Source organism: Nicotiana attenuata, chromosome 4, assembly GCF_001879085.1.
Source record: "Nicotiana attenuata strain UT chromosome 4, NIATTr2, whole genome shotgun sequence".
NCBI classification, from domain to species: domain Eukaryota; kingdom Viridiplantae; phylum Streptophyta; class Magnoliopsida; order Solanales; family Solanaceae; genus Nicotiana; species Nicotiana attenuata.
Genome location: NC_031992.1, coordinates 823,591 through 838,969, shown reverse-complemented (window position 1 = coordinate 838,969; position 15,379 = coordinate 823,591). Strand labels below are relative to the sequence as shown.

General features: G+C 37.0%; 2 protein-coding genes across 3 annotated transcripts; one reads left to right on the top strand and one right to left on the bottom strand.

The window, feature by feature from the left end:
* Positions 272–7,857, top strand: LOC109224787 (serine/threonine-protein kinase/endoribonuclease IRE1a-like). Its single transcript, XM_019389310.1, has 6 exons — positions 272–885; positions 2,760–2,994; positions 3,329–4,854; positions 6,126–6,298; positions 6,673–6,919; positions 7,059–7,857. The coding sequence occupies exons 1-6, from the start codon at positions 731–733 to the stop codon at positions 7,507–7,509; spliced, it is 2,787 nt and encodes a 928-aa protein (XP_019244855.1). The 5' UTR covers positions 272–730; the 3' UTR covers positions 7,510–7,857.
* LOC109224786 (glutamate receptor 3.3) lies at positions 8,821–14,886 on the bottom strand. Of its 2 annotated transcripts, none has more exons than XM_019389309.1 (7): positions 14,396–14,886; positions 13,512–13,817; positions 11,869–13,211; positions 11,495–11,772; positions 10,548–10,579; positions 10,062–10,465; positions 8,821–9,515 (listed from the first exon to the last, which is right to left on the bottom strand). In XM_019389309.1, exons 2-7 carry the CDS (start codon positions 13,774–13,776, stop codon positions 9,045–9,047), a joined length of 2,793 nt encoding a protein of 930 aa, XP_019244854.1. In that variant the 5' UTR covers positions 13,777–13,817; positions 14,396–14,886; the 3' UTR covers positions 8,821–9,044. The 2 variants fall into 2 exon arrangements, with proteins under 2 accessions (XP_019244854.1, XP_019244853.1); XM_019389308.1 differs by having other exon boundaries at positions 14,404–14,842.

The following is a 15,379-nucleotide window of genomic DNA, read 5'->3' as shown; positions in this document are numbered from 1 at the left end:
TCATCTCTTGTTTGATTACTAATTATCCCAAGATTAAATAATATCGGTATAACTTATACTTGTCAGAGGGTGGAATAGTAATTTTAAGATAAAACAGTAAATTTGACAATCTCATAATTAATTCAATATACCAAATAATGAATAAGAAATAATACAGAATAAATATTTATAATATAATTATAATTAATCTCCACATAACTGATGTACCTACCGAAGGACTCCCAAGGGAATAAGTTTTTCTGTCCAACTAGATTTTCAATCATTTTTACCTTCTCTCTCTCTTATCCACTCACTTGCTTAATCCAAAAGCAAAATAAAAAATGAAAATAAAAACAAATCAAAGAGGTCAATGCTTTGAATTTGAGCTGAATCAGTTGACCGGACATCATAGTAAGCACCGAAATTAACGGTTACGGATCCCACCTCGATTGCAGCAAAATGCAAAAACCGACGATCTAGTTGACGGTTTTACACTGCATTCGAAAACCCCAGAAGAAGAAGAAAGAAGATATACCATTTTTGCCTCAACCAATTTAAATTATTTACAAAATCGCCATCTTCTGTTGATAAAATTTCCCCGTATTCGAAAACCCTAGAAAGGAGATCAAAAGGCATAATCTTTGCCTCAATTTCTGCAAATTATCTTCAAAATCACCAGTTTCTGTTGATAATTTGCTGCAATTGAGAATCTTTTCATGGAAATTATTCGACTGATCCCTAAATATTAGAGATGAGAGGTTATTTCCTCATCATATTCTTTTTAGCAATTGTGTTCATAGCTGTTGTATATGGAGCTCCATCAAATTCTGAAGGATCCGATCCGGAAGTTGAGGTCCCAACTACCTCAGAAGTTCCACCTTCAACTTCTCTATTGCCTCTCAAACCGTAAGTCCCTCCCTTTATTAATTAAAAAAGGACCTTTTTTCCCTTCAATGTTTAAGTTGTAGTCATTTTCATTTTTGATACTTCATGAACAGTTCGAAATTTTGATGACACATATTCCTAATTGATACTGACACTTCGCTATATGAGCTTCACAATGCCTAGCAAATAGTCAAGTTGAAACCTTTGAAGATAAGGGCTTGAGAGAACTGAAAGGATATAGAGGACATAAATAGATAGCACCTAACTAGTTTGGGATTGAGGCTTAATTTATTGATATATATACTGATATAGGCTGATAAGAACGCTTATGGGTGTTTTCGACTCATTAGCTTACTTAACTGTGCTGTTAACTGATTTGCTTTACATGCCAATTAATCATTGGTTTTCAAGTTGTCGTATCTTAAGGAGTGGGATTTTGAGATTGTTTTTGGTTGGAGATATGTCTCCCTCATAATGGCCTCAGTATACTATGTTTAACTGAAAGGAAAGAATTATGCCTTTTGGAATTGCACCTATAGATGCAGCATGAGAGAGTGAGACCAAAACATTTGGATGATTTACGCCAAATACATTTTCCAACACATTGTTACTAGTTAGGAGATCGTACGCTTTTGTGTCTGCATAACTTAAATTTGTCTAAAGCAATCTGAATTTTATATAAGTTGATAAACAACTTAAAGGATTGAGATAAGAGTGACAAATGGGCACGTTGGATGTAGATTAGGCGGGTCGAAATGGGTTGAGGAACAGTAAGAGTCATGGAGCCACCCACCATATTTTTTTACTGTCAATATGGTTTGGGTAGAAAATGTGTTGAGTGGTGTTCATAGCCTAAACCAAATCTGGTAGAAAGTTTTCCATCAGATACACCAACAAAATTTTGAGCTAGTTTAAAAAGTTTTACTAGCATGGCAATGATAATTGATAATTATGGTGAACCTTGACTGCTGCATCAGAATCAGTGACTATTTGTCCAACACTCAGATCTACCTGTCTTCAACTTGTAGACTTTTTTGAAAGTTAACTGAAAAAGAACATCAACCAACTCTATCATTGTCTCCTTAACAATGTATGAGCTCTTTGTATAATGGAATTTGATTTGTTAACATCAAAAGTTGGAAAGGAAAGCAGAAGATAGTAAATGGGAACGAAGCATACGAGTCTGAAGCTTGAAGTCAGCATCAGTACAAACCTCAACTTGGGAAAATTGACAGGTCAAATTGGGATAGTGCACCTAAGCCATGTTGACCCAATCTTTTGTACCGATTGATTTCGGCTAAGCACATCTTGTCACTTCAATTGACCAAGTTATTGAAGTCGCGGGTTGGACGGCTACACATTTAATGGTTCAGAATTGACACCTTTAAATTGGAGATTAACGTAGGATAAAGGAAATAAGAGCTTGTGAAAATTATAATCCAGTGGGACAGAAAGTTGGGAGTGGGATAGAAGTAACCATGCACTTAATACAATGGGATTTTAAGCAAAATATAAATTGTGATAGGCTTCACAATTGAGTTGCACAAAGCTGCTTTGCTGTTTCTATTTTTTATTAGAATGGATGACATAGATGATGATGTCATATTAATACCCACAGCAGTTAAACGCTGGCATGGTGGTGAAGTTCTGATTTTTCAGGATCAGAAAATACAGGGATGTGGTTTTTGTTTTTCGTTTTAGAATTTTGAAAATCTTCATTTTAAAGTTTCTTGATAAGATAATGTCTATGGCTGAAGACTTTTTCATCTTTATTTTTCATGTGCTTCATTTTACTTATCATCTTTCATTTGCTTTCTTCTTAGTATAGATTCTCTGCTTGAATGCCCCTAAGCTAATTCAAGTGCAATCTGTTGTCTCTTTGCTTTGAAATTCAGTAAACGTGATACAGCGATTATAGCTGCTCCAGATGGCACGATCCACCTGCTGGAGCTAAAATCAGGAGAACTTATCTGGTCATTTAGGTCAGGGGCTTCCATTTATTCTTCTTATCAGGCTCTCTCTGATTATCAAGGTGATAGTAACAATGTTACCATTGAGGATGATAACTTCTATATAGATTGTGGTGAAGATTGGAAGCTATACATGCACGGGAATGGCTTCGAAAAAGTGGTACGCTGACTGAACTTGTTCTCTACCCATGCTCATTCAGAAACTCTACAGAGTTTTATGTTGAGGAAATGCATTTCTGAAGAGCTTTTATTTCCCTTACCGGTAGTTTTACGATGCTTTTGAATATTCTCACTAGAGGGTTTCTCTATTTGTCCATCTACTAGTGTATATATCATGACGAGAGTGATGCATGAAAACTTGTTAATATTACTTTGAGAGTGCTACGTGTTCGTATGAAATAGTTTGACATTGCGAGGTGTTATAGTTTCATTTTTTGGTTGAGGTAAGGATAAAATACTGTTTTTGTTAATCTGCTATTTTTTAATTATCTCAGGAGCTTCCATTCAGTGCGGAAGAATTTCTAAAGCGTACTCCATATGTCTCAGATGGTGGAATCATGTTGGGATCAAAGAAGACCACTGTATTCATTGTTGATGCTAAAACCGGGAAACTTATCAACACATTTAGGTCGGATGTGTTTCCTTTAGAAGGTGATACAGATGTTGGACAAAATCCAATTGTAGCAAGGGAGGATGTTGAAGAATGGGCAGCAGTGCAGGACACAGACTCAGAAGCTCTAAATCCACTCTACATTATGAGAACAGACTATGCTCTGAAATATACTTCTTCGAAGACCGGAAAGGTTTTATGGTACTTAATGTTTGCTGACTTTGAGGCTTCACAGCAATGTAAACAAATTGAGAGTTTTGTTGGTGATCTTTCTGACCAAGAGGATCAATTGAATTCTGGATATGGAGTTTGTCCTACAAAGCCAGCTGTCCACCGAGTGAGGAATCTTAGATCATTAGAATCACTTTTTGCATCTGGTAGGCCACAGAATGCTCTTTCTGGAAATGAGGCGCTTTCTTTACCTGCTTCTTATCCTGTATTAAAACCAGTTACTGAACTATCGGGATTAAACGAAGCTGGTATAATCCGTTCTTCACCTTCACCTATGACTAAAGAATTTGGGGTCATGCGTTTTCTTAGTGGAGATAATGGTCATCTAAATACATCACCTCCATCTATGGCTAAGGAATTTGGGGTCATGCGTCTGCCTAGTGGAGATAATGGTCATATAAATACAATCACGAAATCTGATGCTTTAGTGCATTCATATAACTGGAGTTCTGTTGTGCTAAATGCATCCATGCTGCTTATTGCAGCTTTCTCTTTTGCTTATACTGTGCTGTGGAAAAGGTGGAAGTTGCACAAGCAAGCTACAGATCCCGAATTGCAAGTTGTGACCTCCAAGAAGAAGAAAGCTCGAAAGTCGGGTTTGAGTAAGAAAAGTACCCGTGGCGAGAAGAATAAGAAAACTAATCGTAATGATGCTGCTGAATTAAGTGGTGGATTCCCTGAAATTGGAAAGAGAGAGAAAGTTTTGGAGCTGAACTTATTCAAGTATAGTAGTCTTGTATATCATAGGAAGATAGGTAAGTTGTTGGTCTCTAACACTGAAATAGCTAAGGGGAGCAATGGCACTATCGTACTCGAGGGAATCTATGATGGTCGTCCTGTAGCTGTTAAACGACTTGTCCAGACCCATCACGAAGTGGCTGTGAAAGAAATTCAGAATCTTATTGCCTCTGATCAACACCCAAATATTGTTCGTTGGTACGGGGTGGAGTACGATCAAGATTTTGTTTATCTCGCTCTGGAGCGTTGCACCTGTAGCTTATATGAGTTTACATCATCATTCTCCAGCTCCTACCAAAAGCAATTTTCTGGAGATGACCAGGATGCCGGTTATTTAACTGATTGCACCGTAAAATTTCAGTGGAAATCTGGAGATAAGGAGGACTTTCCGTTATGGAAGCCCAATGGATATCCTTCAGCTCACTTGTTAAAATTGATGAGGTTGGTCTATTGTTATGCTCAGTTTTTGATTTATTTTTTTGGTCTGAATTCTTTCATGCGTATGGAGACTCAATTCAATACAAGTGTTTTTTTTCTTGGATCAGTCAATATCAAGTGCATGATCTATAGCTTTCTCAGCATATGGCTTTGAGCTGAAAGTAACCCTTGTTAAAGTGGGTTTCAACTAAACCATGCCTGAGAAACTGCTTCTCTTGGATTGTAGACTATGCGGGCATGTCTAACTGGAGTTCTTGAATGTATATCAAACTCTTATCTTTTACAGACTGTTCACTTCAAGTTTTCTTGAAGAAATTGATTGAATAGTGTAAGGTAGGAAATGTTCATGGTAGCTTGAATTTTTTTTATATGAACTGAGTTGGATACAGAAATAGGTAGCATACGTTGTAGTTGGTTATTCCTTAGCTTTTACTTGAGAAATAAACAAAATTATGTAAGGGTCCAGATTCAAATCTGGAATAGACCATTAAGATTTACGTTGAATACTTGAATTAGCTCTTATATATGTACCGAAATATTTCAAGAATAATTATATTTATCCCAAAAAAAATTATTTTGACGATTGTTTAATCTAAACCTTTTTGCTTAGTGGACTCCTAGTGGTAACCCATGCTTTTATTAATCAAATTACACTATAAATGAGTTCTAAACAAATAATTGTTTGTCGGATGATGTCAAGGAGTTGTATCATAATGGTCGTTGTTATGACTATAGACTTGGAGATGGAAGATTTGTTACTGCATGTGTAAACTTGCGGAGAATTCAAGAATGACTCTCAGGCAAATGAATCACAGGCTCTGGAAACATATAAGCTGAGAATTGACACATCTATATTGCTAAAGCATCTAATAGCTGTTATGGGAATTTCTTCAGTACTCGGCTTCAGTTCCATTTTGGATTGTGATTCCCGTAAAGCCTTTGAAGCATTTCTCTCATCTTTGTCTGAGACTTCTATATTATTTTGATCTCACGAAAGGAAAATAAAAGCAATAAGCCTCTGAATCATTTATTTCATATGTGTTTGTATTGGAGGCAGAAGTCCCATCTTATTGATTTGTTTACCCTTTTTAATTAATACTTACTAATTTTTCCTTCACATTTCAGGATGCGGCCCTCTCAGTGCTTGCATATTAGATGCTTTATGTCTTTTTACCTGATTATTCCTTTCACGATTATTTAGTTACAGCACTTTCAGAAGTATTTGAGAAGCAATCAAAATCACGATTAATCCCTTTTACGATTGCTAATGGCAGAGATATGGTTCATGGCCTTGCCCATTTGCATGAACTGGGAATTGTACACCGGGACTTGAAGCCTCAGAATGTTCTTATAGTAAAAGAGAGATCTATAAGTGCAAAGATTTCAGATATGGGTATCAGCAAGCACCTTGCAGGGGACATGTCTGCATTAACCAAAAACTCCACTGGTGAGCCTTTGTTCCAGAACTTGCCTTTTTTCTTTTTGGTAACAATTGAAATTTCCTAGTGCATTCCCCTGCCCCAAGTGTGGCTTATTTTCCCTGGCTGAAGGGTGAGGAGGGTCTCCTTTTGTTGCTTTTTTATTTTTCAGTTTATTTAATATAACTTCCATTTCACTTTCTTTTTGTCCGAAATAGAATAAAATGAAAAGCTTCTATTTCCCTTCTATTTGGAGTTGATAATCCGTATATTTCTATAGCGGAGGCATTTCCTTTTCAAACAGGGATTCCTTTGAAACTTTCTTCTGCATATCTATTTGCATCTACAATACATGCATGGATGTTACTCAGCTCGTTTTATTTCTGTCCGACTATATCTGTAGGCTCTGGGAGTTCAGGCTGGCAAGCACCTGAGCAACTTCGTGATGAACGGCAGACACGTGCTGTGGATTTATTCAGTTTAGGTTGTGTACTCTTTTTCTGCATAACCGGGGGAAAACATCCATATGGGGATAGTCTTGAACGTGATGTAAATATAGTTAACAATCAAAAAGATTTATTCCTGATAGAGAATATTCCAGAGGCAGCAGATCTCATTAGTGCACTCCTACATCCAAAGCCAGAGCTGAGGTAATGACATCATGGTTCCCAAATTTATGATACACATGATTGATTCCCTGATATTATGTATTCGTAAGTTCTGTGTCATTGTTGTGGTCTTCATTAACCTTCACTGATGGAGGCATATTGCCTTTTTTCTATCCCATAGGCCAAAGGCAGTGGAAATATTGCATCATCCTTTCTTTTGGAATTCCGAGATGCGGCTCTCATTCCTCCGGGATGCCAGTGATAGAGTAGAATTAGAGGATAGAGAGAATGAATCTAAACTTTTGGAAGCACTGGAAAGTGTTAAGACCGTGGCATTGGGTGGTCTGTGGAATGAAAAAATGGACAGTGCCTTTATCAATGACATTGGTCGCTACAGGCGTTACAAGTACGATAGTGTCCGCGATTTGTTACGTGTTATCAGAAATAAGTTAAACCATTATAGAGAACTTCCAAAGGAAATACAGGGAATTCTTGGACAGGTTCCTGAAGGATTTGAAAGCTATTTCTCCACCAGATTTCCAAGACTTGTAATTGAGGTTTACAAAGTATTTCATGCATATTGTTTAGAAGAAGATATCTTTCAGAAATATTTCAGAGGCAATCAAATTTAGCCAATTCCAAACCCATCTCACTCTCCTGTCTCCTGGAGACCATTCAAACCTTTGTACATATTGTAATTTGTATACTATGATAATGAATGATTGACAAAAATAGATGTGTAAATCTGACCTCTTCAACTACAACTGGTCATGCTCATTCTATTTCCATATTTGTCTTCTATAGTTCATTCCCGCTATTTCTAGAGGGATTTCATAGTAGAGACTTTACACAGTGTGATGCTGGTAGTTGAATGTATACCTTTTTGAAATAGTGTATGTTGTCAATCAGTTGGACATTATAATACAAATTCTGCTGTGACTTGCACAAAGTAGCAAAAAGCAGCAAAAGACTTGACAAATTATGGAGGAGTTACTATTCTATGATTCTATCCATCCAATTAATATACAGTAACATTGTTTCCCAGAGTAACAATAATTTTACTATACAAGGGGGTGCGTTTTGAGTAGCTTCCCCATAACAATCTCAAGGTGACCAACTAACCTAACCTATGAAAGCACTACACTACTACACCAAATTAAAATGGATGGTCCCCAAAAATGCACCAAGATAATGAGACTCAATTTGGTAATTGCACCTTCTGTGCCACATAATCTCTATCACAAAAAGTGCAGCAAGAATAAGTGCACCACATTTTTTCTTCTTCCCACAAGTAGTTGAGTGGAAGTTATAATGATACAGGGCTAAGTGCATCTTTTTTGTTGCTCTAACAATGAATATGGCTGTCCAGAGATAAAACTAAAACCTTTTCTATAGGCTTCAGCCAAAATCAGATATAGCTGCTAATAGCACTCATATTCCTTCCATCTGCAAGTGAGTGCAAGCTTCTGAAGAGGCTTCCATACTTCCAAAAAATCAGGTGCAATGATCAATGGCTAAGCTATCTTAAGTCTGGAATTCAGCAATGAATGTTAACTTACCAAGCTTTCAAGGCAGAAACTACAAACACGATAATGCAGACAGAATCATTTGTTCGCCTTTAGAAGGTGCAGGGAGAGGAATTTAGCATAGGAATAGAAATAAGAAATTTTCTTCACCTGTTAGTCAAGACAGAAATCAAGGCGCGCACATCCAAAGCTAAGGTCCAGAGTAGAAGAGTCCAAAGCCAAGGTTGATAATGTCTCTTAACAGAATGCAACCTTAGAGAACTTATTATCCTTTTTTTTCTGTTGTTGTTACCTTAAAGAACTTACTTTTCCTTTATGGTTACATCTTGAGATAATTAAAACACAATGACAAAAGCACGGTTCACATGAAACCACAGAAGAAGGCTCAAAGATGAAGCATACTTTAGTTTGTCACTCTTCCCAGAAGCAAGAAATGCTATTGATTATGTAAAGATTGTGCTAATTTACAGTTGATACACAAATCTTAGATATGATGTATAAAACAATTCTCTCATCTATAATCCTAAACATAACTAAGTGACTGATTGGTCTTTGAATTGATTTTTGATTAAATTATTACCACTCAAAATTGAAACCTGATGAGAACCCTATAAGAAATGTAGGCTAGCATAATTGAACAACTAATGAACTTCATTCTGAGAAGAAACCTGTGGTTCTCTCCTCCTGGAATCCCTTCCCAAGTCATTTTCCATGTTCTCATCAGAAACTGATCTGTCTACTTTCCTTCTCTTGCTGTCTCTACTTGATTTATCTGCTTTCTCATCAATAAGTGACAATAAAGTTTGAAGACGTTTAGAACGTGAACCAGTAGGACCATCTGAAATAGCTTCAGCCTTGGCAGCCTGGCGATACTTATGCATAATTTGGAGGAAATATATTAGGAGAGCAATAAAGCATGCAATCCCACATATAAGAAAGAGGCCTGAAAAGCTTCTCAGGTGAAGGCGATCTGATTCAAGCTCAGCATTCTCTAAACTGCATGCACTTCTTGATAACCACTTGTCATGTATTCGCTGGAGATCTCCATTTTCAGATAGCGTTAAAATTGCAGTTGACAAGTCAACAGCCAACGGAGAGTCCCGAGGAAATGCCTAATCAGAATAAAAAATAGAAATGACAAAAGAAATCACGATTCCTGGATTCTGCGTATCCAATAGATAAATAAAGATATAAACAAATAGAAATGCTGAACTCCTAACAGTTTGAGCGATATTCTGCTTACTGACATGCTACAAACATGTCAAGGATAGAACCTTTTCAGTCAACAAAATAGATGGAGTGCCTAAACTTGAAATGGACACCAATATCACTTTCACCTCAGCGACATTTTAGATTACATTGACTTGCAAAAATCATACATAGAATAGACCAAAATGCTCGAGTGTGTAATGAATCCTCCAGTGCTTTCTACGAGATTCAACCATCTTTCTTTACATGCCTTTGTTTTCACACCCAAATGAAATGCAACTCATAATACCTAAGACATTCTCCCCAATTTTCTTCAGAACTAGAAAACTCAAGAAAAGCTACAAATCCTGAATTAGGACTAAAAAGGAAGAAAAAGAAAAAGCAGTAGGCATAGAATTAGGAAAAAAGAAAAGGGACAAAAAAGAGCAGTAGGAATAGAGATCACTTACGAAACCCCACCCACTTTTGGTGAATTCTTGACCTACAATCCTGAATTTGCACTGGTTTGACAGGAAAAGTTCTACATATGGCCTTTCATCCACCACTGCAGCTACACCCCCTTTTCCAGGACCCCGTTGAAGTGCCGTAGCATATTGTTCCGGTGATCCAAGGGCAACAAGTCTGGATTTTGGTATACCGATTTCCTCCAAATACCGTTCTGCAAAAGAACCCACTTGGAACCCAATAGGTTCATCAGTTTCTTTCAAGCTTTCTAGTCCTTTAATAGGAGAATACAGTTGTTGCACAGTGAAGATGGAGGTCAAACTTGCAGTGTAACTTGAATTTATTATCAAAACAACAAAGAGCCATATGATCAGCACCATGCGACCAAGCGTGCTTACAGTATTCTCTCCTGCATAAGAAAGATTGCAAAAGTTAGCAAAGTAAACACTGGATTTACCAGAAACAAGTATACCAAACTATAGTTCACTTACTATGGGCAAAAAAGAGAGTTGAAAGGCTGAACCTGCAAGAAGAACAAACAATTGTCAGACAAATAGTCTTCCACAACAGAGAAGTTGTTCTTATTGTGAGGAGCAATCCTTCTATAAAATTAATGCACTTCTCCGAGTGATGGCTGCAAACCTATTCAAATCAAAGTTCGATTGAACAATGAGATGGACACTTCGATGAAAGAATAAGATTTAACTCTTCGAAACTGTTACAAGTAGATAAAGCAGTCGAGCAAGCAAACGGCAATGGAGTAGCTATAGCGGCATGATGTCTCTCTACTGTAGCGATTTGATAAAAAGCTGTCATGGAAGATTTTTGAACTCATGTAGTATTTAAATGGAAATAGAAAGATACAACGACACCTTCAAGTTTTGACATATTAACAATCATATCATCAGAACTTTTTTATCCCGCTATCTAAATTTTCCTGTTCATTTAAGAGGAGAAGAAGAAAAGAACTACCACCGGAGTAGGAGGCTATGCTAAGTTCATCACGAGCATGCCTTACTGGTTGGGTCTGCTCACAACTTTGTAATCAGCAGTTACCACAATCACATGCAATTATTGGGCTTATGATGCTTCTTCTGTGAACGAACTTTGATCTCACCATTTTGTAACTTAGCATGATTATGTAGACCTTTTATTAATTTTTGTTATTTTGTAAAGCTAATTGATGTAAAATGGGGAGTCATCCTTTCTTAACTTAGAACATTTCATATAAGCACATAAATGCATTAGGACATTTTTTTTTTGTAAAGAAGTCGGTCCACTTTCACAAAGGACCTCTGGAGGTAAGAACTGTGTCCTTTATGTATTCACATTTTGGTAATGAATACAAGGTAGGGCCATATGGGTCAACGCTAAACCCTCCGCCACTACAAGGACAATTTAAACGGAAAAAAGAAAGAAAAAGGACCTTTGATCTCACCATAGAATGGTTATTAGCTGCTGTTTAGGAGGCCCACGAAATTCATCATTTGTCCGGTGCTCCAAAATCCACACTACTATCCCAACAAAGAGAAAGAAAATAGTGATAACTCCCCACATTTGACCAGAAAAGGGTCTTAGGAAGGCCCAACCACCTGAGTTCAACTTTTTGAATGGGGCCACAACAACAAGTCCAGATGCAGCATATGGCTGTGTGAAATCGACAGCTCTAGTTCGATTTGTAACTATTGCGATATCACCAACAACACCATCAAAATTCTGGGAGCACACAAGAACAGTTAATTTGTAACATAGTTAGAATAGCCTAGTCTTAGGTAATTATGGATATAGCACCCTCACTCAGCAAGAACTTACCCCTGTTGTGATTAGCTTCACCATTTCAGTGTAGCTTGGATTTTCATGCCCGTTTCCAAAGGGGACAAATTGATGTGGAACAGCATATGGCAATAAGTTTACGGCAGCAGTAAATACATCAATGCAAAAACCTTTAAAGTTGTTAGTGCCTGGAATTTGAGACACAAATTCCCGGTAACTAACTCGAATTGGCACCCCTATTCTCAGTTGCTTACCATTGTTTGGAAAAACCCATCCACGAGGTTTTTGTACATTGTTTCCAGGCCATACAACACTATAAAGTTTTTGGTTTGTACTTGAACGATTAGGTGACCTCGAGTAAAGGGACTCAGGAGGCGAAACGGACAAGCCAGAATAGTTAGACCAGTAACCAACACGCCGAAAACCCGTTCCAATTACATTTATGATATCATATGCTGGAAGAACAAGAGATTTGTCTGGATTAAACTTGAATGGACCCGTCAAACCAATAAAATCACTCTGCAGTAAGTTCTTCAGCAGAAGTGGCCCACCATCAAAAATACTCATTGCTTCAAGGTGAAGATTACTTCCTTCAACTGATTGCAACTTAGTATCATTAGAAAACGAAATAGTCCCTCCCTGATTAAAGAATGAATCTAAGGCATGTGCAACTAACCAAACAGTGTCATATGCATGAAGTGCATAGGAATTAAGCCCTAATGAACCACCTGTCAACTTGTTCCATCTAGATGAAAATGCTCTTTTATTTTCAGACTCTGGAGTGTGTTGACGCAAAACAAGAACTCCTTGCATGATATCCATTTTATCTTGTGGAAGGGGAGAAGAGGAATCTAACACAGAGGTAAGCCAATCCGTGGATATCCATACATAACCGTCACCCATCATTCCAAGATAGTGTGCCACTGAAAATACCATGAATCCTAAGGTAGGATATGCATGTAGAACAATGATTCTAGATTCCATTAGTGCAACCTTTACCAGAACATCCATAACATCACCTCGAGTTACAGCAGCTCCAGGGGAAATACCTGCTTTATATGAGATGCGACAGCGCCTTGCTGCAAGTGCATCATCTAATGCAGAGACACCATTTCTCCCATAGTCATCATCAACAAATATCGCAATAACCTCCTTCCAACCATAATATTCAACGATCTCAGCTGTGGCAGTCATCTGGTACAGATCACTTTGAGTTGTCCGAAGAAAATAAGGAAACTGAAGAGAGGAGAGTGTGGGATCGGTAGCAGCAAATGATAAGAAAGGAACTTGGAGTTCATTAGCAACAAGGGATATAGTATGGGCGACTACAGAAGATTGTGGGCCTATTACTGCAACAACATCAGTCTCCATAAATTTCAAAGCTGCAAACAAATTAAGTTTTGTTGAGATTCAAATATACCCTTAAATGAGAGAATTGGGAAATAATCAATCACTGCCATTGGATTTAAGCCGATCTACTACGCTATGTCAGATGATTCTAATAGCATAAATGATCAGTTATCTACATCAACTAAGCCTGATGAACTACAAGTCATAGTCGAAATTAGCAATAGCTTCCTAATCCAAGCAATATCTTTAATTTGTTTTTTCTTGATTATAATATTGCCAACAGCTAAGGGAATGTAACATTAAGGGAGGCAAATGCACATAGCAAAAAGTACCTCCAATCATGCCAAGAAACCCACTGCAATTGGAATTTTGCAACTTCACAACAAGTTTGGTTCCTCGGAGGAGGCTAGAGTTGGAATTAACATCTTTAACAGCCTCCTGAATTGCAATCTTGGCAACTCTGCCAATTGTAGAGTCAAATGTAAAAATACCTCCTACATTCACGACAGCTGGCCTTGAAGTGCCATTTCCGCTCAACCCGTCTGAACCCACTCCAAAGCAGAGTAGGCATAAGACAAAAATCCAAACCACATTCATATCTTTCTTTGCTTAATTAGCATCCATCTTACCACTTCCTTCTACAAGAGAGAATTCTCAAGCAGTCAGGTTCATCACATCAAAACTTTATAGAACCGACAATCTACAATACCAATACTTCAGCATATTGTTAAGTAAATGCTACGAATGTGGTACAACCTACAATTTTTTCAAATGGACACTATATACTAAAATTGACTATATTTTTGGCAAAACTTGATCAAAATAAAAAAAAAAAAAAAAAAGAAAAAAGGAAAAGAGAAACAGCTAGCTTAAACTGAAAAAAAGAATCAGATTCTAAGCTAAAAGTAAAGCCTGACATAAGTCCTCATTAGAGAGGAAGTATTATTATGAAAACCTACCTTTTACAAACCAAATAGAATGAATTAAGCTTCAGAAAGAAGCAAAATAAAGCAGAAAAAGCAGCCACATTCTTATAGCCATGAAACAAGTACTAAAATATAGATATCATAATTCATACTAACAAGCAAGGAAAAAAGGTTGGGTCTGAGATATTAACAAACCTTAAGACAAAGAAACATACTACTATTTAAGAAAAAGTAGCAGACAAAGTAAAAGATGAAGAATAAATAGACTAAAATCAAGATTTTGAACAGACCCTTTTACCTCTAAGCCAAAATCCCACTTTGTTATCCTCACCAGGGGGTTTTGTCCTGCCTTATATTTTCTTCTTGCTACTAGCAATGATGATCAATTATACTAATAGACTAAATTAGGCTTGTCTTTTGCAAGAATATAGCAATTAGAAATGACCCTTTTAATTAGTTAAATTGAAAAGCATAAAAAGTTGAAATCTTTGTTGATTAAAAATGGAAAAGTTTACAACTTTGAGAAATCCAGCCACAAAATGATGACAAATTAGGCTTCTCTTTGGCAAATATATTAGCAGTTTATGCCCATAATAATTCTTTAATTCGAAAACTTAGAAAGTTAAAATCTTGGTTAGGTAAAAATGGAAAGTTTGAAAATTAGGAAATCCAGTGGGGGATCATAGTAGAAGAATTTAGAGGAGCTGGGAACAAAGTGAAGGATTAGGAGACATGAAAGTCAGACTCCTCTTACAAGCACGTGAATATTTTAAGTAGTTCCAACAACATCACCAAAAAAAAAAAAAACTAAATAAATAAAATAAAAAAATAAAAAAAAAAACTTTGGACGGGATGCCCTATTTGGTCGCCCCATTTAATTTATAACCATTTTTTTAAAAAATTTTAACTTGTACCCACTTTTCAAACAACTTCAGCCCCCTTTCTCCTCCTCCTTCTCCTCCTTCGTTTTATTCTTCTTCTTCTTCTTCTTCTTTTTTCTGCTACTGTTGGTGCTGCTATGAAACTTCGAGTCATGGGATGATTGCCATAAGTATGTTTATCAGATTATTTAAAAACAAATTATAAATAACTACGTAAGTTAGTAGACAATAATTTGTGAATTGTGACGACCCAAAGGGTCATCACCGGACTTCTTCCTATTTCCGTGCTTCCGAGGCCTTGAAAACCTCACTTTTAGTTGTCTCGATTTGCGTGCACAGTTCGGGCGCGAAGCCGGGCGTAAGTACATATATATTATATATATATAAGCTGTA